This window comes from Oryzias melastigma, linkage group LG19, assembly GCF_002922805.2.
Source record: "Oryzias melastigma strain HK-1 linkage group LG19, ASM292280v2, whole genome shotgun sequence".
In the NCBI taxonomy this organism is placed as follows: Eukaryota; Metazoa; Chordata; class Actinopteri; order Beloniformes; family Adrianichthyidae; genus Oryzias; species Oryzias melastigma.
This window is the reverse complement of record NC_050530.1, coordinates 19,182,454-19,209,190: the sequence shown is the minus strand read 5'-3', so window position 1 is coordinate 19,209,190 and position 26,737 is coordinate 19,182,454. Positions and strand designations below refer to the sequence as shown.

Below are 26,737 nucleotides of genomic sequence, written 5' to 3'. Positions count from 1 at the left end.
AAGGTTAAGAAAGTACACGTGACCGAGTGACTCGACATGTGTAAGGAATGATTTGGATGCGGTGGAGAATCCAGTAATTTTTCAAAATAAAACTTCCTTTAGAATTACAATTAGAAATGTAGGTCACGTTTTTTTTCTCTGCGGCCCGGTAGGAACTGTGCCAAGGACCGGTATCGGTCCGTGACTTGGGGATCACAAAGCATTGAGCTGGACTGCTTTGTGATCAGCTGTAAACATTTCCAACAGACCTGTTGATGATGAGCGAGAGCGGCCACTTGACGATGTAATCGAAGGAGAAGGCCTCCAGCCCGCTGAGCCCCGCGTCCGTTTGCTCGGCGTTGATGATGGCCTTCTCCTGTTTGGTCTCGATGGCCAGCACTCGCAGCAGCTGAGTGATGACATCGTGAGGCATCAGGTCGATCTGGAGAAAGAACAGCAGCGATTTGGGAAACAAAATACAGATTAGGGCATTGAGGTGCAAGATCAATTATTCTGATGGCTACCTTTAATACTAAAATGGTAACATGCGTGCTTTTGTGTTGGTAAAGTCCAATAGCCAAATGTAAGGTAAGATGTCACAGACCTCTGTGAGATCTGTTAAGATGTGACCTCATGTATTTGTCAGAAAAAAAAATTCCACAGCTTGGTTAAGTTTAGGGCTGCAATGATTAGTCGACTAATCAACGAGTCCACTATTAAAATAGTCGACTAATTTAATAGTGGACTAGTTGTTACTTTGTTATATGGAGTCAGAGTGTAGTAAAGTTGAAAGTTATGTCATTCTGATAGCTTTATGGATTATTTTGGCATTTATTAAAGTTTTTAGGCTATTTTGGAGTTTAGCAAACATTTCAGCTACATGCCTGCTGTTTTGGCTAACTTAGGCTTTTTTCAGTTTTTTAGGCTAATTTGCCATTTCACTAATATTTTAGCTGGCCATCAGCTTCAGCATTTTAGCTTCAGCGATTTCAGCAATCAGTTTCAGCATTTTTAGCTAATGTTTTAGCTAGTTTAAAGCTAATAATGGTTAAGATGTGTGCTTTACATCTAGTTTATGCATGACCCGATTAGACGACTAATCGGAAAAAATAATCGGTGATTAATCAACTGTTAAAGTAATCGTTTTTGGCAGCACTAGTGGTTGGTTGAAACATTTGTTTTACCAAAAAGCTCTAAAGGTGCTGTTGAGGCAGAAGATACAATATTGGTTTCTACTGTTCTTTCTCTTCTACTGTTCTGTGCGCAGGTATAACTTTAGCCCCTCCCTCCTTTGCTCAGCGCCGACTTATAAAAACTAAATAGAAAAAATCTACTGGAATTATGTTGATCGTGTTAACAGTTGAAAAGCTACAGCACGTTAAAGATTTTGGGTCATAGAGTCATATTTTTCTCAAAGGGTATTCAATTTTTTTATTTACCTACTAAAACCTCAGGGAGTTATTTATGTATTTACACTTTAAATTGACCTTATAAGACATGCTATAGTCCCAAGGAACTCCCTGTACTTTTTGTTTTTTGTTAAATTAAATTAAAAAACACATAAAAGATGTTGCTTTGCACTTCTATGAAGTATTTACTAGCTATATTAAAATTTACTTGTCATTTAAATTAATAAAGTTAATAGTTGACATTTGTATAATTCAAAATTTTGATCCACTTTACTCCAAATATCAGTTTTTGGGCTTCTTGACTAATAATAATTGGCATCAACCCTGAAAAAAACATATTGGTCGATCGCTACTAAAAATAAGTTTGTCCCACCTTGAGGTCGTCTTTAAAGGGGTCCGTGTTGGCGGTGCTCATCCTCAGAGCCAGCTCCAGGAGAGCTTCAAGTCTGGGAGGGACGATGTCATCCACGGGCTTCTTCAGCTCCTCCTCTGTCAGATCCATGAAGTGCACAAAGAAATCTCCTTTGTCCATCAGGAAGTAGTGCTTGATAGATCTGGGGAAACCAATTTGTTGCAATATGTTATTAACTTTATTGACTTGAGTTTTGACGTCTGAAAAGAGGTTTACCTCAGACGAGAAACCAGCTCCTTCTCCTCCATGAGGAAGTCCAGGAGGACCTTGCTGGCGTAGTTGTAGGCCTTCTCGATCTGCTCCACGTAAGCCCGCTCCTTCAGGGTGTACAGAACCTCCTTAGCATCCGGACATGTCACATCTCGGCCGCACTCTCGCACCACGTTCAGGTATTTCCCTGTAAAGTTTCATCAATAAGTCCTGTGCACAGAAAGTCCTGTTCCTGTTTGGATCCGTGTCCTCGTACCTGTGCTCAGAATTTTGTCTGCCATTTTCTGGAGGAAGGAGGGGATTCGATGCTGTACGATGGTATACCTCTGGTCCCAGTACTTGTCGTTATAATCCTCCTGGATCTTCTCTTTTTGCAGCTCGTGCTCCTCCACCATGAACTCACTGAGGAGAACGGGAGCCTCTGTGAGCGTCAGGAACCCCCCCAGCATGTAGACTTTTCCCTCTGAAAGCAAACCTGTAAGGATCCTTGATGATGCCTCTGTAAATCCACTTCTCCAGGATTTCAAAGTACGGCACGCTGGCGGCTTTAGTGAGGTAGAGGCATAGCTCCTGCGCCTGGCTGTCACCTGTGTAGTTGAAGGTGCGGTCATGCAGAAGGCTCAGCGTGGCTCCGCCCATACACTCTCCTTTGTCCACTGAGGAAGCTGTAAGACAGCAGATTTCAATAAACTCCATCTGTGTTCCTGTTTGCTGTAAATCTATAGTTCAGAAAAATAATGTTATGAAAATGGACTCAAAGCTCCCCCTGCTGGTTCAAAAGAGGAACTGCTGAAAGTTCTGCAAGAACCTCAAACACAACCAGAAGTACAACAGTGATGAGGGATCTGGTGTCAGTGTAAATGGAAAAAGAGACAGGAATTAACTTTTTTCAAATAAAATGTGTGTTAATTAATCAAGTGGGAAAGTCTTCACATCCAATTCTTACAAACTTTAATTACAAATAACCTACACTTAGACGATCACTAAATAGTTATTTTGTTATTGCACGGTTAGTTAGGAATATTAGAAAAATACTGGTTTGCGACATCAACACACAATAATTAATATCTGAGCAGCAATGGCAAAAAATTAAACGGAGCTGTGACTTTCAGAGTCCAGAAATATCACATGAACAGTTTAAGTAAAGTTAAGTGTAGCTAGCAGAGTGCTCACAGAGGTAAAATTACTAAATTAAAATACATTTTAGTGTCAAAAATTGCTGATTTAAAAATGACCCAAGAAGGATTTTATACTGATATGTTTTGCACAAATTTAGGATTTAAAAAAAACTGCATCTTTGAGGATTGAATTTATTTAATAAAACAAGTAAATGCAAGAGAATAAAAAAAGCAACTGGATCTTTTACTAAATATAAGAATATTTATAAAAAAGATTAAACCTTTCAATTCCACACGATGAGATACAAAAAATTCTCCCTATTAAGTAAATAAAAGACGATTACATTATTATAATCCAACTTCAATCATCTTTTAATCTGTTTTAAAAGCGTTCTCAGCGTTTTTTTTAAATATGATTATGATGTTTTTAGCCTAAATCAAACAACTTGTGTCGTTTTTTTTTAGGACATAGTTTCTGCAGAGTGGCAGGAGTTCATCAGAAATTTGCCTCAGAGTTGTGGGCAGGGTCCTTGGTGTGGAATAACCCCACCCTCAGTTCCCATCAATCCTTTGTTTAAACTCTATCCCTCTAGTTTACAGGAAACGCTTTGAAAACAGATCTAGAGATGATCAGAATGGGAGTTTAAAGCCTCTCACCTAACGATGCCAGGATCTCCATGGTCCTCATGGTGGGCTGGATGTAGAACCAAAGCTTCTGCAGCGACAGCAGACCCTGCCGCTGCAGGTGCTCCAGCTGAGTGATCAAGATGAGGTACTCCTTCATCAGGGTCCTCATCGCTGCCGTCAGAGCGTGGTTCACCTGACCGTACTCAAAGGACGACTTCTCTTCAATGAACCTGCAGGACATAAAACAGCGTACAGTTCAGAGAAACGCCAAAATCTGATAATACAACACAGATTTTATAGAATTAAAATCAATGTTAAAAAAAAGTAAAACAATCAAGATGGTATATTGAAACCAGGTTTTATTTTGATTTCCCATTTCATTCTTTTATGGCTTTTATTAAGTTTAATAGAAATTCATTTTAGTTTAATTCCTCTTTTTTAATTTTAAACTTGTATAAATAACCTAATCTGTACTTTAAATAAACTTTTTAAGGTTTGTACGTCATAAATCAGCTTAATTTTTGTTATTTAAGTAAGTTTGTCTCCAAAAATGTGCTCCACTAAGCAGAGATGAACTCTAAAGGATTATTCAGGAAAGCAGAATTGAACTGTTTCTCAGCGAGAAGACGTTGACTGAAACTAACACTTACCGCGTTATAGTGGAGTAATAGGATGCAACAGGCAGTATTCTGTTCACCAGCTCCTTCACAGACATGTCCAGAGTGGCGTCAACAATAAAAGAGCGGTTCTGCCTCCCCAGAACGGGCTGAGCGGCGATGTCTCGCCCGTCAACTCCAATCAGAACAAACAGCAGATCCTCCACCAGAGCCTGCTCTTGTGTCGCCAGAGGCAGCGTACCTGAACACACGACACCCAGAAGAATGACTCCAAACTGAAGCCTGAATCAGAGGTCAGAACAGAATCACACTCTCACCAACAGATACAGTCGGCTCTCCCGCTGCAGTGGGGCTTGTGATGAAGTCTCCTATGAGGGCTGGACGGTCATACACCCAATTAGGGAACACAGGATTTGGCTGGGTGGGGTTCTTCTTGTTGTGTTTGTCCCTCAGCATCTTCCTCGTGACTTCAGCGGGCTGCAGAAACAATGATGAACAACACAGATTTACCAAAATATAGATTAATTAGAGAATTCATCTTTTTTTTCAATAACATGCTTTTGTCTTTATCCACTCTGCAGTAAAAGTAAAAACTCCTCACCAGTGGGGCGTTGGAGCTGGCCGTCACATTGCCCAGTTTCTTCCGCAGCTCATCCAGCTCCTGCATGGACATCTTGGCACTCGACTGAGGAAGAGTGTAGCTGGTTGTTGTTGTTGAGTTAGTGTTTGCCGACGACTCTGATCTTTCTTTGGCGTTCTGTTGCAGAAACTGAAGCATCTAAAAGGGGGAAAAAGATGAAAATAAAGACCTTATTTATTTAAGACCCACTCTGATCATTTTTTAAATATATTTTCTATGTTCTCCCAGTGGGATTTTAATTATGATTTCATCGTTTTTAGTCAGAAATCATGTGTCGTTTTCTAAGACATATTTTCTGCAGAGCGGTAGGACTTCATTAGAAATTTGCCTCCGTGTTCTGGGCGGGACCTTTGGCACAAAGCAACCCCGCCCCACTTCCCCTCATTGTTCCTTGTTGCATTGTTAGAATGGAGCTTGATGTCCACCCAATGTCACAAATGAGCTCTTTTTCAAACAGATTGTTTTCATCTGCTCCTGATTCACAAAGAACTGAATAAAAAGTTCCCTAAAATACAATTTTAATTTAATTAAAAAAATTATACAAGAACATGTTAAAAAACACCCAAAACTCAATTTTTATTGTAGAGATTCTTTAAGGAAAACTATATGTTCAGATGGAAGAAAAAACCTCACAATACTGCAGGATTTCTTTTCGTTAAGACAAAGAGTTGAGCTTTCATGAGAACTTGAATTCAGAAAATCACAGTAAGATTTATCAAATTACATTAAGTTTAAAGGGAAAAGGTGTTTAGTTTAAAAAAGCTACAAAATCAGTTTTTTCATCCCTTATTCAAAATTGTTCAGATTTTTACAATATAAGAGCCCTTTGTCAAGAAGACTCACACTAACAGCATTTTGTGATGCTTTTGTTTGAAATGACCACATCTGTTTCTGTAAGCTTTAGCAGCATTAAAGCAAAACAAATACTATGCATTACCTCTTTATCCTCACAGAGTTTGGAAAGCAGATACACCAAAGGGTCGAGGTTTCGAACATTTTTAGACTTGAGTTCCTCGTATTTCTTCAAGAAGTCCTCTGGTGTTTTAGAAAACTCTGCTAATTTGACCTGAGAAGTTAAAAAGGAAAAAAAAACAATCATGATGCAAACAAAACACACAGTAAAACAACAACTACTGCTTCTTTCTAAACCTTTTTGGCTTTGTCGTGTGGCTAGTGCTTCTCTGTAGCTAGATTTGCCTTTTTTATTTTAAGATCCTCCAAATCTAAAACAAACTTGTTTTCATTAAAAAAAAAAGCTTTAACTAAAAATGGTTTAAGTTAGAGATGGAACCATTTACTTTTCCCACAATTCGCTTCAAATTTAAATTGTTGGGTCACAGTTTGGTTTCTATTCAACATAGGATTGTTCTTTAAAAAAACAACAACAAAAAAATAGGAAAATCATTTTTCAAATTTTGCTAATAAGTAACTAACAATAAAGAAAAGTATTCAATTGGCTTTCACTAAATTTGGTTTTATGTAAAAAAAAATAATATATCATAAATTTGGCACAACACATGAATTTAACACCTTCAACTTAGGGGAATGAAGTGGATGCAATGATATGTTTTCTCCATGATTTGGTTCAATTGTAGAACACAGGGTTTTAAAATCAGAATTCAGACATCTCCTATTCAAATATCTGAACTATTGGGATAGCCTGATATTTTATTTTAAAAATGCTCCTCTAGCAGTTTTAGAGTAAACATTCATCTCATGTTTTTGTTTTTATTTCCCAACATGTGCAACCTTTTCTAAATATCCATATTTTGGGGTTGTCCTTGTTTTTCTTTTACCCCTTAGGGTTTTATCTGATTGTTTCAAAAAGTTAAAAACATGATTAGCTTGGTGTTGCTTTTTAAGCAGTCTATATTGAATACAGCATCACTGAGTGACTGACTCACCTTAGCACTGTGAGCAGACACTGTGGTGGTAACGTACGGTGTCCTGTGCTTCTGCAGTAGATCTATGTAACCTTCTGCTCCATCACCTCCGCGCAGGTGCAGCAGGCTCAGCAGCTCGTTCACGTCGTGGTGGATCCTGAACTCACTCATGACTCAGTCAGCTGTCAGGAGGGCTTGATGTTGAAGAAGAGAGGAAAGCATCTTAGCTTTAACGAACAGCATCCGAGCTGCGTTCACACCGACAAACATCACCTATAGATTAACTAAAGATTTAAAATTATTATAATGCTTCAAAATGTTGAACTCTTACTATAAACTCTGTCTGTACTCTGATGCTGAGCCAAATGTTTACTAGCAGGCTAACTAGCCAGCAAAATGCAGATGCTAAATACTATGCTAGCTATTTCAAAACACACGTGCGTAATTCGTTCAATAAGTGAATTTCGGTCATTTCTGAATAAACTCTATCACGGGGAACACAAAACATTTATACAATTTCTGTACCTGCAGGAGTCGTACAAACGGAGCTCAACAACGCTCACTGAAACAGGTACCAAAGGCGCCCACTGCTGCTCAAATTCTTCTTCGTCGTTTAATACGGAACTTTACGACGGCAGGGCGTTAGTCTGCCCCCTACAGGCTGCAGGCGGGTATTCAAATGGTGCTGAAATTTTCCTTTTTTTTTGCTTTAGGTTGAGTTTTGTTTTTATGGAAAAATAAAAACAACAACAGACTAACAAAAACGATTAGTTTAAACTAGACTTTAAAGAGTTTAGGCAACAAAAACATATAAAATAATAAAAAAAAATGGTAACAATAAATTTAGAATTTAAAACTTGACTGGCAATGCACATTTGACAAATATTTCTACTTAACAAGCCTCCAACCCTTTAGAGATATTTTGTTTTAGCTTTTAAATAAAATCTAAAAAGAAAAAACTAATAGCTTTTTGTTTGGTTAAAAAAGCAATGTCTCACAGTGTAAATAATTAATAGCATCAAGTAAAATGGAGCTAAAGCATTAGGCTAATGGTTAACTATTTCACCCACATAAATTTATAATTTAAAGCATTTTCCCTCTGTTGTAAAAATTACCCAAAGCTTTTATCTTTTCAAGGTAGGCATTCACAAACTTAGTGGTAACATTGATTACTTTGTTCCTATTTAAACTATTAAAAAAAATGTAATCAAGCACTTTCGATTACTGAGCTATTACTGGCTCAGACAGGTCATCTGCTATTGTTAATTTGAAAAAATATTGAAAATTGAACTAAAAGGGTATAAAATAGTAACAATTATTTAAATATTTACCTAAATGAAAACATGAGTTACCTTAATCAATTGAAAAAAAAAGAAATAAGCAAGGGTGTTTCACTATAAAATAGCTTTCACTTTGATTTGGAAAATTTTATGATACAAACTGTTACATTACCCTAGCAGCAAATAAATAAATAAAAAGGAGAAAAAACACGTGCAATATTAGTATGTTTAAAACATGTCTGTAAACAATTAGATGTTTTAAGTTATTTATTTATTGGGTTTGGGGTATTGAATTGAATGAATGCTTTGCCAGCACTTAAAAAAGCGAAATAGTTTGATTCTCCAACTTAAAAATAAAATAAATGTTAAAGTGAAATTGATATTAAGTATTTTTAGTAAGTATTTTGTACCCTTTATGCTTTCCTGTGAAGTATTCCATCAAGAACCACATTTTCCACACTACCTATCTATTATTCTTTTTCTTATTCTCCTTTTTATTATTATTACATTAAAAATAGTCAGTCATCAGACTTTAGCTTTGTTGTTTGACTTTTATTTTGAAAAGCTCTGACACAGCGGAAGTAAACAGTAATCACGTTACAACCCGGAAGAATTGGGCCCCTCTGACTAACGTTTGAACAGACAAGAATGACTAATTTATCTACTGGAGAAACGATTGAACGCGATGCTGCGAATACTGTCCAGCAGCTAGGTGTTGTATTAGTGTCCTAATCTGCTGCAGTGGAGGTGGATGCGGTCGAACGTGAGTAGCTACGCCCTGATGCCCGCCACCCCGCCACAGAAAAATAGTACCGCTCTGTTTACAAATCGGCCAAGACAGATTGTTGCTCCGCTGAGTGTCGTTAGCTCACCGTGCAGCCGTGTGTGTTGTTAGTGAGACAGATTCGGAACCATGGCCGAACTGCATGTGGTAGAACCGAGCGGAAATGGCACCGTGGAGCAGACCGAGCGCCGCGATGTCCGGGGCTCGTTGCGCCTGGCGTCGCCCACTCTCATGGTTCCGCCGCGGAGCAGCCAGCTGAGCCCCGGCGGCGTCTCCAGCGGCGGCGGTGGAGGCAGCAGTGCGGGCGGCGGCAGGTCAGTGTTCGGGTTCCCAATGAAGAGCAACCCCAGCTCCCCGTCCGAACCAGTGGACAAACCGGGCTCCCGCTGGGTCCGACTGAACGTCGGTGGAACCTACTTCATCACAACCAAACAGACGCTATGCAGGGACCCCAAATCTTTCCTGTTCAGACTGTGTCAAGAAGACCCGGACCTGGACTCTGACAAAGTGAGAGCTTCAGTAATTTCACCCCAAAAATAATCATTTTTATTATTCAGAACAAAACAATTTGAATGAATCCACGTATTCTGTCAAAACCTGATTTTACCACAATTTTAATTTAGGTTTAAATTGGATTTCTATCTTATTTAAACCAGTAGTTCTGATATAATTTGTGCCTGTTTTAAGTTTGGCACAAAAATAAGCCAAATATTTAAGTTTATCTTAAAATGTTATTGTAATTTATTTAAAGACTCACTCTGATCATATTTTACTTTTAAAATTGTTCCTAGTGGTCTTTAAATTCTGATTATGCTGTTTTTAGTCCAAATTGTTTTAAAAAATTTGTCGTTTTCTAGGACATAGTTGATTAGAAATTCTCCTCAGAGTTGTGGGTTTGCAAAGCAAACCCACCCCCACTTCCCATCACCCATGTGTTTAAAAACTCCAATATTGGAGCTATCCAGCCATACAGTTTTGATCTAGATGTCAGCGCAGACGTTCATAGATCTGTTAGTCTACAATTCATCAGCAGGGAGCTTGTTATGGCCCACCCAGAAGGTATTCCACATCACAAATAAGCTGTTTTTCAAACAGCATTTTTTTCATCTGCTCCTGATCTACCACAATTTGAATAAAGAAATACAATTTTTGAGATGAATGTTCCTTATTTGCGTCCTTTATCAACATTTAAATGCTACAAGAGCATGTTTAAAACACCAAAAACACTAATTTAATTAAAGTTTGTTATGAAAAAGGTTCTAACATAAAAAAATCAAATGTTTTACAGTCGTATATTACAAATATAAACTAAATTATTTTCTCTAATGTTTGGGTGAGCCCATTAGTCATAACTGAAACGCAGCATTCAGTGTTTATCTGTCAAACTTTACTAAAGTTTCACAAATTTTCTGACCTTCTTAACTTTTTAAATATCAATTTAATGAAAATATTTAAGATTTTATTTCAGCTTCTTGGGTAGAAATGCCAAACAATGCTGCTTATGTTCCAGGATGAGACGGGAGCCTACCTTATAGACAGGGACCCCACATACTTTGGTCCTATCCTGAACTACCTTCGACACGGAAAACTGATCATGGACAAGAACCTGGCAGAAGAAGGTAAAGGCTGACGTGCGATCGCTGTCACTGGTAAGCTCTGTAAGGGTTACAGACGGATGTTTTGTTATTCAGGCGTTCTTGAAGAAGCCGAGTTCTACAACATCGCGTCTCTGGTGAGGATGGTGAAGGAGAGGATACGGGACAACGAGAACCGAACATCTCAGGTGCTTTAAAACAAAGATAGAAACCAGTTTTCTCACCAGTCTCTGCTTAGGTGTCAATTTAAGCGAAATGAGCACTGTAAAAAATGTGTGATGAGTGTTGTTAGCGGGTGTCTCTCCTGCCTTCCTCAGGGTCCTGTGAAGCACGTGTACCGAGTACTGCAGTGTCAGGAAGAGGAGCTCACACAGATGGTCTCCACCATGTCGGACGGTTGGAAGTTTGAGCAGGTGCACATATACATTTATGGCTGCTGCGTTTTTGTGCTATTTGTGGTAAAGTTGCCGTCAATGGGTCTAAAAAGACCTACTGTTTGTAGAGATTCAATACTTTATCAATACTTTTTTGGGGGAAGCCAAAATCATGGAATTGTTTGATGACAGCTTAGCAAAAAGAAAGATGAGATCAAGTCATTTCAGCTCAATATCTGGCAGTCAGTTGCATAAAATGTCTAATTTATATCCTTTGGAGTCTTGGTTCTCACATTTTAATCATTATAAATCTTTAAATGTGTGTTTTACTTTGTACATGAACAAATTCTTTCCAAAAATGCAAATATCATGGAAAAGTGTATTCATTTCTATAATTCAAGTCAAATAATTAAACCTAAAATATTGATTTAGGGCCTACTGCTTAATTGTTTCAAGTGTTTGTTTTTTTTTTTTTTTTACATAAATTGGAGTTACAGCTAATAAAACCCACAAAAACAGGATTTCAGGTAGAGTGGAAAAATCTGAGAATTCTTTTGAATAGAATTATTGAAATGAATAAAATTTTTCATGTGGTGCTAATACTACAGGATGTAGCCCTCCTCCCTTTTACCAGCTGGCAGGCTGGTAAACATCTACTGGGGTTTGCTGGAAACACAACAGTTTGATTATTGGGATCAGGAGACCCACAGACTTGTATGAATCAACAATTTCCATTTTAGTTGTGCAGTTTGCATTCAAAGTTGCACTCCGATCATCTTTGATCTGTTTTTAAAACAGTGGTCTTTTAGCCAAAAAAAAACAAACTTGTGTTGTTTTCGAGGACATAGTATAGTTCATTAGAAATTCACCTCTAGGATGTGGGCTGGACGGTTGGTGCAGAGCAACCCCGCCCCCCTTACCCGTTGCAAAATATTTTCTACGTCACAAATACACTCTTTTTAAAAAATGATTTGATTACAATAAATTGAATATGAATACAAAAACTCAGAAATGCCGTTTTAAACTCAATACTAATTATATATGTCCTCCAGCATGAGATAAATGTTAGCAAATACAAAAAAACTACAACAAATCCTAAACTGCTGTGTTCTACTGCCAAAAAATACTCTATTTGAATACATTTATTTGATTTCTACTGGCAAGTTGACACTTTTATAAATAGTTTTTTTTTATTTTCATTCAAAACTCATTTTATTTGACAATAAAATATTAGTTTAACGTGATTAGTGGCATAAAATGAAGAATATTAGGACTTTTACAAATAAAATCATACATTCTTTCATCAAAAATCATTAAAAAAAAAATTTGCCAGAAAATATTCAATATTCAATTTATGAGTTTTATCAATGAATACTGTTCTGGGAGTAAAGATTAATTCAATATTGAGTAATGATTTTTTTTCTTAAACCCAGTCATAGTTGTGTTTACAAAAGCTGTTGTTTTCTTTTGGACCTTGTTTTTGGCTATACGGGAAGATTTTTACTTCATAGTTCTCTGGGGAATTCCTGTGGAAACTCCAGAGGAGTGAAGTTGATGGGTCACAATGAAGAGTAGTGAAGCTAGACTGAGGTCAGACATGATTATTTCAGGAGGATCTGCATTATATTTGTGTAGATCTAGAGAAAGTCTATAACGGGATACAGAGAAAGGAGCTGTAGTTTGGATGAAGTCTGAAATACAAGCCCATTCCTTTAAACGAGGACATCAAACATCTGTGTCTGAAAGAGTAAACCACGAGTTTTAACAAAGCTGGATATGTTAAACTAACTCTTATCTTCATTTTCCTTCATCCTTAGCTCATCAGTATTGGATCATCATATAATTACGGTAATGAGGACCAGGCTGAGTTTCTGTGTGTGGTTTCCCGGGAACTTAACAACTCCACCAACGGGATCGTCATCGAGCCCACTGAGAAGGCCAAGGTAGACATTTCTGAATCCAGTTTCCACCATAGTCCTTTATTTCACTTAGGGCTACCGACTCATCGACGACTAATCAACTATTAAAATAGTCAACGACTAATTTAATAGTTGATTAGTCATTACTTTATATTATATGGAGTCAGAGTGTAGTAAAGTTGAAAGTTGAAAGTTATGACATTCTGCTATCTTTTTAGACAATTTTGGCATTCATTCAGTTATCAGCACTAGCATCTTCAGCGGCCAAATGCAGTTTACAGCATTCACACTAGCATTAAAACAAGTAATGCTATATATCTAGTTTTTAGTTAGTTTAAAGCTAATGATGGTTAAGATTTGTGGTTTACATCCAGTTTGCAAATGACCTGATTAGTCGACTAATCTATAAAAATAATCAGTGATTAGTCGACTGTTAAAATAATTGTTTGTGGCAGCATTAATTTCATTTACACTTTAATAATGTTCAGTTAGATTTCATGTTAGTTTCAACAACCTGTTCAGCTTCAGTAGTCTGTGATTCAAACAAACTAATTATTAGAGCTTGTAGAAATGTTTGCCTCAGTTTTACTCTGGAAAAAAAATCTTATCCAAATATTGTTTACCTTTTTTAATTTTTTTGCCCAGTAATGATTGTCCTTTTTTTAAAGATAATTAAGGACTAAAAAGAAGGAAAATAAGTCTTTTAATTTGAAAAGATTTTCGTAGATATGACAAGAACTGATTTGTCGTCCCCTTTTGTCTGTTTTGCTGACAGATCCTTCAAGAACGAGGTTCACGGATGTGAAGGAACCCCATCAGTAACATCCTCCAGTTTCCATCCGCCATCATCTCCATCCTCAGTTTGCTCCCGTCTCCTCTGGTGTGCCTTTCCACAGCAGAGGCTCTTCGACGTATCCTCCTCCTTATTTCAGCAGCACGACTCTCACTTGTCGTTCCTCGGGTTTCTCTCTTCTGCTCTGAAGAGAGGATAAGTGAGTTCCTCGTGCCGTTTTTTTTTTTTTTCTGCAGTGCAGGCTGAGATGCTGAGCATGGAGGACAGAGCCTGCGTTCAGCCATCACCTTCATTCTGACCGTCCTGTCGTCACGGCAGATACTTCTTTATTTCAAATCTGGCTCGGTTTAGCAGGAACCTCCTCAGGACTCTGAAAGGACAAAGAGGAGTCAAAAAAAAAAAAAAAAGTGACCCAGCTTGTCACCTGAAGTAGACGGGGGAGGTGGGGTCAGGGATGCTGAGGACTTGGGGATGTGAGATCTCCAGCTGTTGTGGCCCCGCCCTGCTTTTCCTGAGTTGTTTTAAAAACTCCAAAAATGAGCCACAACATCCAAGCAGTCCAGTTTCTGGTTCGGAGAGAATCTTTGATATTTTCACCCACAAAAAAAGAAAAAAACATGGCAGACTTCATGCCATTCGTATAAAACTTAAGGCATGTGAGGAATCTATATAAATCTATATAGGCTACATGATAAAACTGAATGCAAACGGTGTAATTAATCATTTCTGTATCATAGTTGTTACACTTATTGTGAGTGAATCTATTTAAAAAAATATCAGATTTATGACCAGTACGAGCACCTGTGGAACACAGGTGTGAGTTGCGTTTGCAGTGCCTCTGCTCTCCGTTGAATAATATCACATTTTCAGCTGCACGTTTTCTGTAGTGTTGGGAAAAAAAACAATTTTATTGTTTATCCAGTGTCCTACATATCTTAAAATTGTAATGAGAAGTAAAGAAAAGAGTCGTCATTGAAATTAGATTGATAATGCCTCAGACGCTCCACTCCATGCACCATTCTTTCCCAGGTGTTGTGCTGTTTTTGCATTAATGTCACCTCCCAGATGTCGTTCTGCAGAACGTGTAGCAACCTTTGCAAAAGCTAAACCGCTGCTCTTATACCAGAGCCTGCATTAAAACGCAAATGAACGAGATGTCGGTGAACGTGCCAGGCGAGAAGCGTCCTGCTTCCTTTCAGTTCTGCTGTTCAACTTCCTGCCAGCAGATTGGGAACAACCCGAGAGCGAAACGCATTAACGGATTCATTGGAGCTTCTTACCAACACTAGATTGATGTAAAAGTCCCCAAGTTTCAGAGCTACTGCTAAATAATTTATAAGAAAAACAGAGTAAGCTAAATATTTGCCCTAAAATGTACAGATAAATGCACATGATGTTGAGTTTTATGAAGTGGCTGCTACAAAAAAATAATAAAAAGTACTTTAAAGGCTGCAACAGGTAGAAATATTTCCTAATATTTCTTATAATTTGCCAAACTTAGATCTGGGTTTCCTTTTTTTTTTTTTTAGTTTATTAGAAAAAACATCAAAAAACCTTTGCACATTTTTAAACTTTATTCATTGAGCTATTCTGTGCATTTTATTTATTAGTTTACTATTTTATTTGATCACGTTAGGAACTTACAGGGATTTGAATTGGTGATCCATCAGCAGATGGCTCCACCTCCGAAGCTACACTCACCTCTTCTTCTTAGTGAAAATAATATTATATAGACTGTGCTTAGCATGAATAAAAATGTGCTCAAATACCATTTTATAGTTTATTTATAGTTAATTAGTGCCAGAAAAAGTCAATAATTGACCTAAATTTCTAGATATTACTGAAATATGTGGAAAGATTGCATCGTTATTCTGACTATGTTTGATATAACAAGTTTTGTCAATGTTTATGTGGAGATGTGCATTAAAGTTAATGACCACAATCATATTGAAGTATCTACAAAGAACAAACAATGCATATCAAAGGTTTTACAAAATAATTTACATTTACAAAAATGAGAAATTTGAGTTTAAGGGTAAATTTTTTATTAAAATGTGCCTTTAAATTGTTGGATGCATTTGCAGAATCTTCTGAATATGGGATGATTGTGCAAAAAAGCACTTTCCAAACATTCTTTAAGTTTCAGTCAAGTGTGATGCATTTAAGGTACGACAGAAACTTTTAAATTTCAATTTATTCTTTTTTTTATCCCCATTAAAGATGCAATTTATCAGGCATATGAATTATTATTATTATCACTATTATTATTAATTAGGTCAAGGCTGGAGAAATGAAACCAATCAAGGCATGGAAGTAATCTTTAGGGTTTCAAAATGTTAACTCCTGCTAAATAGGGAAATTTTCATCTCTGGAGGAGAAAAAAAACTAGACTGAAATTCCCAAGTTTTGTCGTGCTTAAACACATCGCATGTGACTGAGGATTAGAGAAGATGAAGATGGCTGGACATTTTTGTGTAGCAGCAGTGAGGATTTACAGTAGTGAGACACAAGCTATCATAAATTAGACAGGGGAGGGGATCAAGGGCGGGGCTAATCAGCTCAGCTCCAAAAGCCACGCCCCCACAGAGGAGATTTTGGAAATAGAGGCTTCAGATCAACATGAAAAATGACTTTTTTAAGACATTTAGATCGAGGGATTTTGGTTAAAAACTTCCTAATCATAAATAAAGCACTACTGAGAATGTCTTTTTTTTAAATAAAAAAAGATGTCATAGAGGGACTTTAAAATTTTAGTGTCTTTTACACAGCTTAAGTGAATTCAGAGGATTGTGTGTTTTTGCATTCAACTGTTTATAAGTGCATTTTGAATAACTTACATTTAAAACCAGTTTTACATTTTTGTAAATTTTATTTTTGTGACACCAAACACCAATCATTGTTGCTCATTTGTAAACTTGATTGCATTTCCAAAACACATCTGCTAAATTTATAATTGGATTTTATCTTTATATCAAAAGCGAATCAATCGCTTGAGTGTAAAAGAATATTTAAAACAGTTCTCTTTTTTTTTTTTTTATTTGCAACTTTTAGTTGTTTCTTCACTGCTTTTGTTTCTACTTCACACACTGTGTGAACACGTCGGTGACTACTAAAGAGCGGAGTGACTCTCGGTGAGGATCAAACCGACCAATTAGAAGCCCTCTACCAACTGAGCCATCGTTTGTATGAAAAAAAAAAGTACAACAGCCCTTTTGTATTTATCATGGTCTCTAGTCTAAGAGATCAAAACTTGATGTTGTTTTCTTTGATGTACTTTTCCCCACTTGAGTGTTTTGTGTATTTATACTCTGCTAATCACAGCAGGCCCATCAAGCCCATTCATTTTGTTGAGAACACTTTTTCTTTTCTTTGTTTTCAGGCTCTTGCAAAAGCACCTTGAGTATTGTTTTCTTCAGTTCTTGTCCAGTGTCGTGCCTTTTGACCCGTGTTGTGCAGAGATGTATTCCTCTTTAAAAAAAGAATCCAGGAAGCTCCTCCCTGATGTTTTAGCTTGATCTCTATTGTAAATGATTCTGTAAGAGACGAGCCAAAAAGGAAAAAGCATTGATCCTTTCATAATTTTGGTTTCATCCACTCACTTATCACCTTCTATTGTGCAATTTTTGACCCATATTTAGATTCATTTTATTATTTCAAGAGATTACGAAAAGTTCCTTTATCTGATCTGAAGCACTGTCAGTGATTAGTTTGGATTATCTTACTTAAAAAATTACCAAACACAAGTCGGTTGATAGAAAACATTAAAGTTTATCCTCTGTTTTTGTATTATTTTCTTAAGAAATTAATACTCCTAAGCACTTCTAAATATTTCATTTCAGTGTAAGAACACATTTTTCATATGCAATTTCAAACACTTATTTTGTGTGTATAATGTGTCCTTATTGGGCTAATAATATTGGTTACTTTGTTCAGTGATTCCCAACCTTAACATAAGAAAAATTGCCGTTTTGAAAGTGGATGGCTGTTTTAAAAGCAAGCCTTCAAACAACAACTTAGTCTTTGGTTGTAAAATTTTGAATTGACTCCAAAACCTAGAATATTGGCATGAAAGTGTCTAAAATGTGTTTTTCTCTGGGCTGAGAACTTTTATTAATAATATGAAGACTTTACTTGCTAGATGTCACAAATATCTGCATTTTGTAGCTAAAGTTACTTAGGAAATTATATTGTTCAAATTAGCATGCTAATTTTGAAGCTAAAGTTCTGTCTCTTCTGAAAAAAAAAACAACTTAATGAAATGTAAATTTAGGCATTTCTTTATGTTTAACAAATATAAAATGCAATGATTCTATTTTTTACATTTTGGTCATAAAAAAGGCACTTTTTCCACACAGCACAGCATGCTAGTTAGCTTTCGTTTAGCTCAGAAATGTGTTAGCGCTACTATGTACGGTGGCCCTGAAGGGGAAAATCACTCCACACAAAAGCATTTTAAAGATCATTGTGACAATTAAATTGCAAAGCTAATAATAATAAACATAGCACTACTTTAAAAAATGTAATGTTTTGTAAAATGTTAAAATGTTTTATTTTTATTTGATTAGTTGATGTGATTTGCACTTCAGGGCCACCGTACATATGCCCTGTAATAATGAAAAATATGAAAGAAAGTTGACAATATTTTTGACTTACATCATTACAACAGGCTGTTTAGCGTATCGTTGAGAAAAGAGTTGGGAATCACTGACCCAAAGGAATTTAAAAAACGGTTTATCTCAATGTTTGAGCCAAAATATATATATCTAAAAAATGAGGGAGATTTTAAGTTAAGGTTATCTGATCGTGACTTTGCTACCCTGAACTGAAAGTCTCCAGATAATGTGCAATGTTAACGAATCTGCAAAAAGTACATATCTGTCGTTTGGGCATGTGAATACATGAGAGCATGCTTTTGTTTAGAGATTACAAAGTGGTGTAATGGGTTTTGTCTGACCTTTGTGTTTGTGCAAAGTGTATGTGATGCGTGGTTGAGTTGGGAGGTGCAGAGATGAAGGCATGGCTCTGTGGTGTGTAGATGTAGGTTTTATGTAGTTGGTTCTACAAATGGAGATACCCACGGTTCCTTCTTGTGTTTGTGTCTTTCTTTTGTCACTTTTCATCAAGAGCTAGCAATGACACAAACCTATCAGAACAGACTCCACATTCTCCTGCATCCAGATTTTGTTTTTAGAAGCTTTATCAACCAGGAAATGCAAAAGGAAAAATAAAGATTTTTATTAAAAATAAATCATTTCACCAGTTAACCTGTAAACACTTGCATGCGTTTGTGAACATGCACATCTGTAGGTCGTATTGAAACGTCACTAACTTGCTTTGTGTTCATTTATCAGCAGTATTGACGTCAAATGTGAATAATCTCACTGGGGATTGTGGAGAGACGCTTGAAAGCTAGAAAAAAAAACAAAAAACATTTCAGTTGTTTCACCTTTTTATTTATTTTGTATATTTTAAATTTTGTCTACAAATGTTGTTTCTTTACATGTAACAATTTTAACAAAACCCTGTCTGGTTTTTAATCATAAAATGTGTTTGTGTTTTGAATGTGGCTCTGTGTTTTTTTTATTTTTTGGTCAGTTCTCACACTGTAGGTAAACAGCATTTAACAACTGAAAATGCATATTTAAAAAATATATTTTCAATTTAGGTTTTTGTGAACATTCACTATTAAAGACAGACTTGTTTTTACATTGAGAAATCAGTTTAATTTCAGAGTGCAGTTCAGAAGACACACTTAAATATTGCAGCAAAAATCATTATTTTACGAAAATAAAACTAAAATGTTTTTCTTTCTCCTATTTGTCTGTGAATCAGCATAATAGATCTGGGTTCAATTTGATTTAAACTTACATTGATTCATTTTTTTTAATTAAATGTCATTCCTCAACTAATTTAGTCAGCTTATAAAAAATAAGAATTCACAAAATTCACCTAAAAATTAAGGACTTTGTTTTAAAAAAGGTAATTTAAAGCAAAAGAAATGAAGTCCAACTGACATTATAGATACACTTTTGCTAACATGAATATTTAAGACAAAATAGAAGTAAAGATTTGTTTTTAGTAAAACGTTTCTTCAGTATTTATATTTAAAAAAGTTTAAACTTTAGTGCATCTCTGTTAAAATGGGACTAATCTTGTTTTCTGCTTCCTGGAGTAAAGTGTTGACAATTTAGACAGAATTAACACGTGGAACAGCACCCCCTGCTGGTCGTTTTAGGAACCTTTTCACACAGCAAGAACACTGAAAAAACAAACTTTTTGCTTCATTAATATATACTTATTTATTCTTCATGTTATCTACATAATGCATTAAAACTTATTGAAGTAAAGAACTTAAAGTTTACCAATTTTTTATGAGTAATCAAAAATATATATTGTTTATTAGTAAGATCTATAAGTTTTATTGGAGAAATTTTTTTTTTTTTATGTTTTTACTTAAGATTGGATCACAATCTTACTTGTGGACGTAAGTAAATTTTACTAGATTGTTGTTGGTAGTTTTTATATTCATAAATGCAGTAAAATTTAATTAGGAATTGGTAGTGCAAATTGTTACAAGGATTTTCTTAAGTAAATCAAACACGGTTCATAGGTAAATAAGGATCTAAGGAGTGAGTGTTTGTCCCTGAAACAGACACTTTGTCAAGTAGAAGCTTGGATAGGCTCCAGCAACCCTAACATGAGGGGATTAAGTGGATTTAGAAGACAATGGATCTGATTTAGATTTTGAGTTTAACCTGGCTTGCAGATCAGAGGCTTCAGATTTGAGCAATTTTTTTAAGGATTTGTGATCATCTCTGATCCAAAAGAGTGCAAAAAGCATCCACAAGGACCAATAAACTCCTTCAAAATAATCTGGAAGTAAGAGTAAGTAAAAAAATCCCCTTTTTCTTAAAGATCCGGTATTTCAGCAGTGAAATCAGTGATCCATAAACTGTTAGTTTGACCAGTTATTTTAAACTAGTTAAAAAGGTTAATGGTGCTGATGGGTGTTGTAACATATTAAACTGGAACTACACATTAACATGTCCCATTTACTCGCATTGTGTCAGCATGTCCACTGACTTTTCCAGCTACAGCTGGTAAATCTTACTGCTCCAAGCTTTTCTAGTGGTTTTCTAAGGTTGATCTGCTGCAAATAACAGATGGGGACCACACAGATTTAGATATAAACAAAAAAATTTAAAAAATAGAACAAGAAATCCCTTGTAGAACATTTTACCTCTTAAAATATCTAATCACCACCTTTTTATCCACCTATTATCATCATAGACTGTTGATGAATAAAAGTTAGGATAGAGTCATTTAAAGTTTACGATGTGTTTTAAGATCTGTGATAAGCCCATTAAAATCAGGAGCAACAAAAAGAAAAAAAACATGTTAGTTACTTCTAAGAATTAAGCTGCAAGTCTCAAAAACACACAAAAGCATTTCATTTTAGTAAATTGTTTTAATGTTTTCTTTTTCATACTATGGCAGGGCAATATGTTATTTTAAATAATTTGCATCTGGAAAAAAATACAAAAAAGCTATTTTAAATAATCAACTTTTGTACTTGCTAATATCTTGACTTCTTCTGCTAAAACAGCACAAGAGAAATGATTTCTGTGCAGAAAAAGATGCTTGCATGTGCATGTATTGTTGTGCTCCTCAAATCAGTTTTGAACTTTAGTGGATTTGTGTCAGGATGCATGTCTCTGGATCGTTTAGGGTTAGTCATTGAACAACCCAAACTACCACAGTCCAAAGAGCAATTTTAAGACTTTTCTTTTAAAACTGGTGTAGCGACTGCATCAAAAATCCAAAGTCGCTGAGAGACTGACGCTGGGTCCGGTTATTGTATGACGCGCCAAACAAATGGATTTGAATCGGGTCATGCTTTGAGCCTTTTATTAATGACCAAAAAATAATTGAACTTAGGATAGCAAGAAAGATGGTCAAAAGGCAACAAAAGGTGACAACTAAAGCGGGTTAAAGCGGTCAACAAAAAATGTGGCAACCCAGCTCACCCTCTCCCCTCTAACTTACAGGTGCAAAATCAACAGGTGAATTATAATAACTCAAAATGTCTCCGCCCACAAACATGTGCTCCACCAGGTGATTGCCTGCCCAATATGACCGCAAACAATACTAAACATGAAGTAATGGACTGATCAAAAAAATAATATTCGTTCACCTTCATTTATAAACAGTAGTTTGATTCATGGCTACTACAACTGGATTTCATTGGGGAGAATATTTATGAGGTCTGCATTGACACTTGACCTGTGCAAGGGAGTGAACCTTAGTGGAAAACGACTGATGGGTAATGGGGTGTCTAAAAGAACCAACCCCAACCTGCTAAGATGGGATTTTGGAACAACTGTGCATGAGAAAAAGATCAATTAATCACATTTATCAAGTTACAGGAGAGGTTTTACACTTCCTTTTTCCATTTCCGACAACTGGAAATGCCTGAGCCTGCAGTTTGTGAGGTGAAAGAAAGAAGAGTTTGCATGAGTTTCCTGTGGTTCCTGTCAGATTTAAAATCCTGACACTTGTCAACTGATTCTCCCATTAACTTCCTCTGTAATGATTGTAGATCAGTGCACCACAAAACCAATAGTCTTGAGTTACACCCGGAGTCTGGGAGCCACATGTGGCTCCATTACCCCTCCATTGTGAAAGCAAACTGGAAAGGAAGATTGTTAGAGACTTGATGATATGATGGAGCTTTAACAAACCATGAGAGCAAAACTCACTTTAAAAGATCAGCTACATCCATCAGTCCAGTTCAACTTTTATGTAAAAGACTCAGGAATAAGGTCAAAAGTACTGACTCAATGCAGAATAAGAAGGAAACATGTAAATGTGGAGGCATGACGGTTATTTTCGTCACTGCTTTGTGCCCTCAGTCAGAGAAGACTCTGTGGGTTACCAGCTGTAAAGGTGATAAGTTCATATGTGCTGAATGAGACGCTTTACTGCTTCACCAAAAGCCATAAACTTCCTCTTTCTGTCAGATTGTGGTGATAAACTGAAAGGACGTTGGTCTCACACCGACTCTTTTTCAAACGTTGCTCCTCAGCCCAACAAGTACTTTAAAAAAAAAAATCCTCCAGACTTACAAACAGACCCTAAAGTGTTAAATGTATCCAGTGAGCAGGCACTCAAAGCAAAATTAGAGGCATATTTTAAAAGACAGATCAATAAAAAGTCAAAAACTTGCAAACATCAGAAAAAAAGGAAGCAAGAAACTAAAAGAAGATAATCAAATTCGGAACTTTAACTTAATTACTGTGAGATGCAAAATAGATAATCTGAATTGGGCTTCATATATAGGTCGTCATCAGTGGAACATAGAAACAGATGTGGACAAAACCATTTTTCAATAGAAAAAAAAATCTACCAAAATTTCTTACAATTATCAAAAGCATATTTTTTGGCTATAAGTCAAAGGAGCCAAAAATTCTTAATAAAGTACATGCCACATTGATGCAAATATACCATATGCAAACCACCAACGAAAAAACTTAACTTATACACCAAAAATATGGTAAATCTTTTCTAAAAATTAAAAAATCATTAAAAATCAGATGTAATTTTACATTTTTATTTGACAAAACAAAAAAAATGAAACTTCTAATGAGCAAAAGTGAAGTTTGTAAAGATTTTTTAAAGAGAAACACAATGATAACATGTAAAAAATCATATGGAAGATTTTTGTTTTTGCCTCATAAACATTAATTTAAAAATATTTTGCAGCAAAAATAGTTCAATACTGTTGAAACAAGAAAGAATATTCACTCCGATCATCTTTTGATCTATTTTCAAAACCAACTTTTAATTGTGATTATACTGTTTCAAGACCAAAAAAATACCTGTGTAGTTTTCTATGACATAGTTTCTATAGAGCCATAGGAGTTCATTTGAAATAGTTGTGGGCGGGAGTGTTGACGTGTAAGCCCGCCCCCACTTCCCTTCATCCGTCTGTGTGCACTCTCCTGCTAAAGCTGACAGCCTCTCAAAACCCCAACCTAACATTAGTGGTGCAAAAAAATGGCGAGCAATGTCAGAGTTTCTCTAGGAAAACAAAGACGTTCATGGATCTATTTTGCTGTAAGTAAATGCATCGGAATGGAGCGTAGTAGGACGCTTGTGATCCGCTAAAAATAAGCTTTTTTTCAACTACAATTTTTTTGGCTGCTCCTGATTCACAATGATTTGAATTTTAAAAAATACTCAAAAATGCTATTTCAATTCTAATTTTCTTTATTTATGTCCTCCATCATCAGAAAAATGCAACATGTTAAACAATTGAGGTGGGTCTTTAAGTTTTGCGGATATTTAGACAAAAATGAATCATAAACTTTATGTTGATGCTAAAAGCGCCGATTAAACAATATAGACATGTAATAAAAGTTTTAGAAAAAAAACTTCATTTTGAACTACAGACACAATAGATAACACACAAAAAATAAACTATGTAGTTCCTTTAAAAGGTGTAATGTTCTTCATTGTGTTGTAGTTTGATTACAAGTTCAAATAGAATCAGTTAAAATACAATTGCTATTTAATTATTTACATTTATGAATGTGAAATTTCCTGAAAATAATGAAAAGTTGAATAAAAATAAGATTTTTTTTTTTTTTAAACGTGCTTCTCCTTTAGTAGTGATGAGTACATCGTGTTCATCTCCACATCCGCCTTCCGCGCGGCGGGGCGGTGGCCTCGCGCGCTCACAGAACGACGTCTGCATCCTCCACCCCTCCTGTCTCCGCCCACGGCGGACGCTGATGGTCCGCGACGAGCGGACCTCCCCGCAGCAGTTGACGGGAAGCCGCCGCTCAGTCCGGTTGGAGTTTTCACGCACTCGGGGCCCAGGACCGCCGACGCTTCTAAGGTGAGGAGGAAGAGCTCGAGGCGACGCGCACGCGGCTCGTCCCGCGAGCCTTTGCGGTGACGTTCAGGACAGTTTGGAGTTTCAGGTGTGCCTCAGCATCCGCTTTGCCCTCGTGAACGAGTAGGAATATAATGTTGAGTTTGGAAATATTTTAGGACAGAATCATAAGTCTGGTGTTGGTCAGCGCGCGCGCGCCGCCAGATTCGGTGCAGGAGCTCAATATTGGCGCTTAAAGAGGAACTACTGTACCCCCACATGGGAGATCAGCTGTTCACCTCCCCTTTTATTATCTGCAGAGGGTATGAATGTAAAGCATTCTGCTGATCCCTCTACTGTATGCAGGAACAGTTAAACAGCTCAGAGTGTTGCAGCAGGAGAAAGAAGGAAGTAGAAGCTGACTGTGGTCAGTTAACCCTCCTATTCTTCTACTGTTAGTTTTGCAGCTTAAGAAGAAAAAAATGTTACTAATAAATCAATAAGTTTCAGAAAAATATTTAAACTTTGTAGTTTCTCTTAAAAAAGTCACTCAGAAATATTGTTTAAATTAGATCAAATGTAAGTATTTTAACTTATTGTCATGAAAACAAAACAAAAAATTAAGTTTTGTTCTATATAATTCAAGAAACATTATTATTTTTGTCTAGTCTGCTAATTTTAGCACTAAAAGACCCATTTTGGTCAGTTTCTGAACCCTGCAAGAGCTGCAAATCACTTTATTGACGTTTTTGTAGCCGTTACGCCATTCATTTTGTAAATTGAATTATTGTAATTTTTTTTAGATAACAATTTTAACCTCTTTTCTTTTTGATAGCTCTATACAAGTTCCTTTCAAAATAAAATCCATCTAGCAGGAAATTCAAATAAAAGATAATCGTTTCCATTATTATGACTTTGGTGCACCTTCATACTTTTTCTTTTTTCTTTTTCTTTTTTACTATAAACATGAGAAAATTCATGTAGAATCAGTTAAAAAATATATTTTAGGGACCTATTCACACCTACCAGTGACCCCCCTCCCCCACTCACATTCATATACATTCTTGTTTTCCTGAATACAAAGTGAATCTGTAAAAATACAGAAATAAAAACAGTCAGCATTTATTTTTAGAATAGTAACATGAATTAACTATTTTAAGCTTTCATGAATAACTTCTGGCATTGTGCCAAACTGAACACGACTCAAACCATTTGCAACGTTAAACGTTTTAAGTCCGTTTTAAATAACTGAAAAACAAAGCATGATGATCCCCAAAAAGTCCTTCAAACCCTCCAGGAATACATTCAGGTGTTGTTTCTGCAGGAGATTAACCAAATGTTCTGCAGGTTTGAGTGGATGATAGGCGGGACATCAGCTCTCAGCATCAACTAGAGCGGTTTCAAAATAAAAGTGTCTAAATAAACATAGAGAAAGTGCCTGAAAGGCAGAACAATGTCATTTTTTTTTAGCTTATTCTAAAGAAAAAAGCCCTCTTACCATAATTATTCTCAGTTGTCTGACATGTTAAACATTTATTGACAGAACCTAATTTATTCAAACAAATGAACTATAACTACAAACTCTGTTTATAGAACTTGGTAACATTTTTTCTAAGCCAAGGAGTCGAATGTGGCTCCAGAGCCTCAGGTTGCAGACACTTGATCTAATCATTATTTAAAGTAAAATTCTGAAAAAAATTGCAACTTTATTTGGTACTGTTTTATTCTTAGTATTTTTTTATATTAAATATTTTGCCTTCCTTTACTTATGGAGTGACAACTTATTAAGTTAGTCACCGGAAATGTTATTTAAATGAGACTTAATGTCCAATAAATAAATAAATACAATGTTTTTTTAAATAAAAAAAGTCATTTTTTTCTAAATCTAATTTTAAAATAAAGTTCTTTTAAAATAAAGTTCTTAAAAAAGGAATAATTTAATTTGCTATTTTATTTTTTAGTATTAAATAGGTTCTCGAGTTTGGGATTTATTTTGGTTTTGACAGAAAAATGTGAAGAAAGTAAAAAAAGAAATAGAAGAAGATTTTTTTTTATGTTTTAACTTCACTTGTTATCCAGGTAAACTTATTTTTTGTAAAAAAAAAAAAGTCTAAAAATTTTCATTCTAATTTTTAAACATACCGTATTTTCCGGACTATAAGTCGCGGTTTTTTTCATAGATTGAATGTCCCTGCGACTTATACTCCAGTGCGACTTATAT

At 35.9% G+C, this 26,737-nt stretch overlaps 3 protein-coding genes across 5 annotated transcripts in view; 2 read left to right on the top strand and 1 right to left on the bottom strand.

The window, feature by feature from the left end:
• Positions 1–7,565, bottom strand: part of tubgcp2 (tubulin, gamma complex associated protein 2) — an 11,852-nt gene extending 4,287 nt beyond the window's left edge. Inside the window, exons 1-12 of one of the 2 annotated variants that reach the window (XM_024284697.2) lie at positions 7,421–7,565; positions 6,917–7,089; positions 5,950–6,078; positions 4,974–5,150; positions 4,690–4,849; positions 4,406–4,613; positions 3,786–3,985; positions 2,486–2,675; positions 2,267–2,412; positions 2,017–2,197; positions 1,762–1,942; positions 249–421 (exon numbers count right to left, since the gene is read on the bottom strand). In XM_024284697.2, coding sequence (XP_024140465.1) covers positions 249–421; positions 1,762–1,942; positions 2,017–2,197; positions 2,267–2,412; positions 2,486–2,675; positions 3,786–3,985; positions 4,406–4,613; positions 4,690–4,849; positions 4,974–5,150; positions 5,950–6,078; positions 6,917–7,066 — 1,895 coding nt within the window. In that variant the 5' untranslated portion in view covers positions 7,067–7,089; positions 7,421–7,565. Of the gene's footprint in view, positions 1–248; positions 422–1,761; positions 1,943–2,016; positions 2,198–2,266; positions 2,413–2,485; positions 2,676–3,785; positions 3,986–4,405; positions 4,614–4,689; positions 4,850–4,973; positions 5,151–5,949; positions 6,079–6,916; positions 7,090–7,420 lie in introns of those variants that run through there. The other variant, XM_036216975.1, reaches the window with a different exon arrangement.
• Positions 7,566–8,745: 1,180 nt separating this feature from the next.
• On the top strand, positions 8,746–19,069 carry kctd2 (potassium channel tetramerization domain containing 2). The gene is made up of 7 exons (XM_024284695.2): positions 8,746–8,938; positions 9,079–9,466; positions 10,470–10,578; positions 10,651–10,742; positions 10,872–10,967; positions 12,746–12,871; positions 13,623–19,069. Exons 2-7 carry the CDS (start codon positions 9,089–9,091, stop codon positions 13,650–13,652), a joined length of 831 nt encoding a protein of 276 aa, XP_024140463.1. The 5' UTR covers positions 8,746–8,938; positions 9,079–9,088; the 3' UTR covers positions 13,653–19,069.
• Positions 19,070–24,328: 5,259 nt separating this feature from the next.
• Positions 24,329–26,737, top strand: part of slc16a5a (solute carrier family 16 member 5a) — a 30,433-nt gene continuing 28,024 nt past the window's right edge. Inside the window, exon 1 of one of the 2 annotated variants that reach the window (XM_024285466.2) lies at positions 24,329–24,540. The gene's annotated coding sequence lies outside the window, so the exon portion shown is untranslated. Of the gene's footprint in view, positions 24,626–26,737 lie in introns of both variants that reach the window. The other variant, XM_024285467.2, reaches the window with a different exon arrangement.

Excerpts from the sequence above, each read along its gene's own strand:
- kctd2 (XM_024284695.2), top strand. The coding sequence starts at position 9,089 with ATGGCCGAACTGCATGTGGTAGAACCGAGCGGAAATGGCACCGTGGAG. Across the intron at positions 10,579-10,650 it reads CAAGAACCTGGCAGAAGAAG|GCGTTCTTGAAGAAGCCGAG; the intron begins GTAAAGGCTGAC and ends TTTGTTATTCAG. Across the intron at positions 10,743-10,871 it reads ACGAGAACCGAACATCTCAG|GGTCCTGTGAAGCACGTGTA; the intron begins GTGCTTTAAAAC and ends TGCCTTCCTCAG.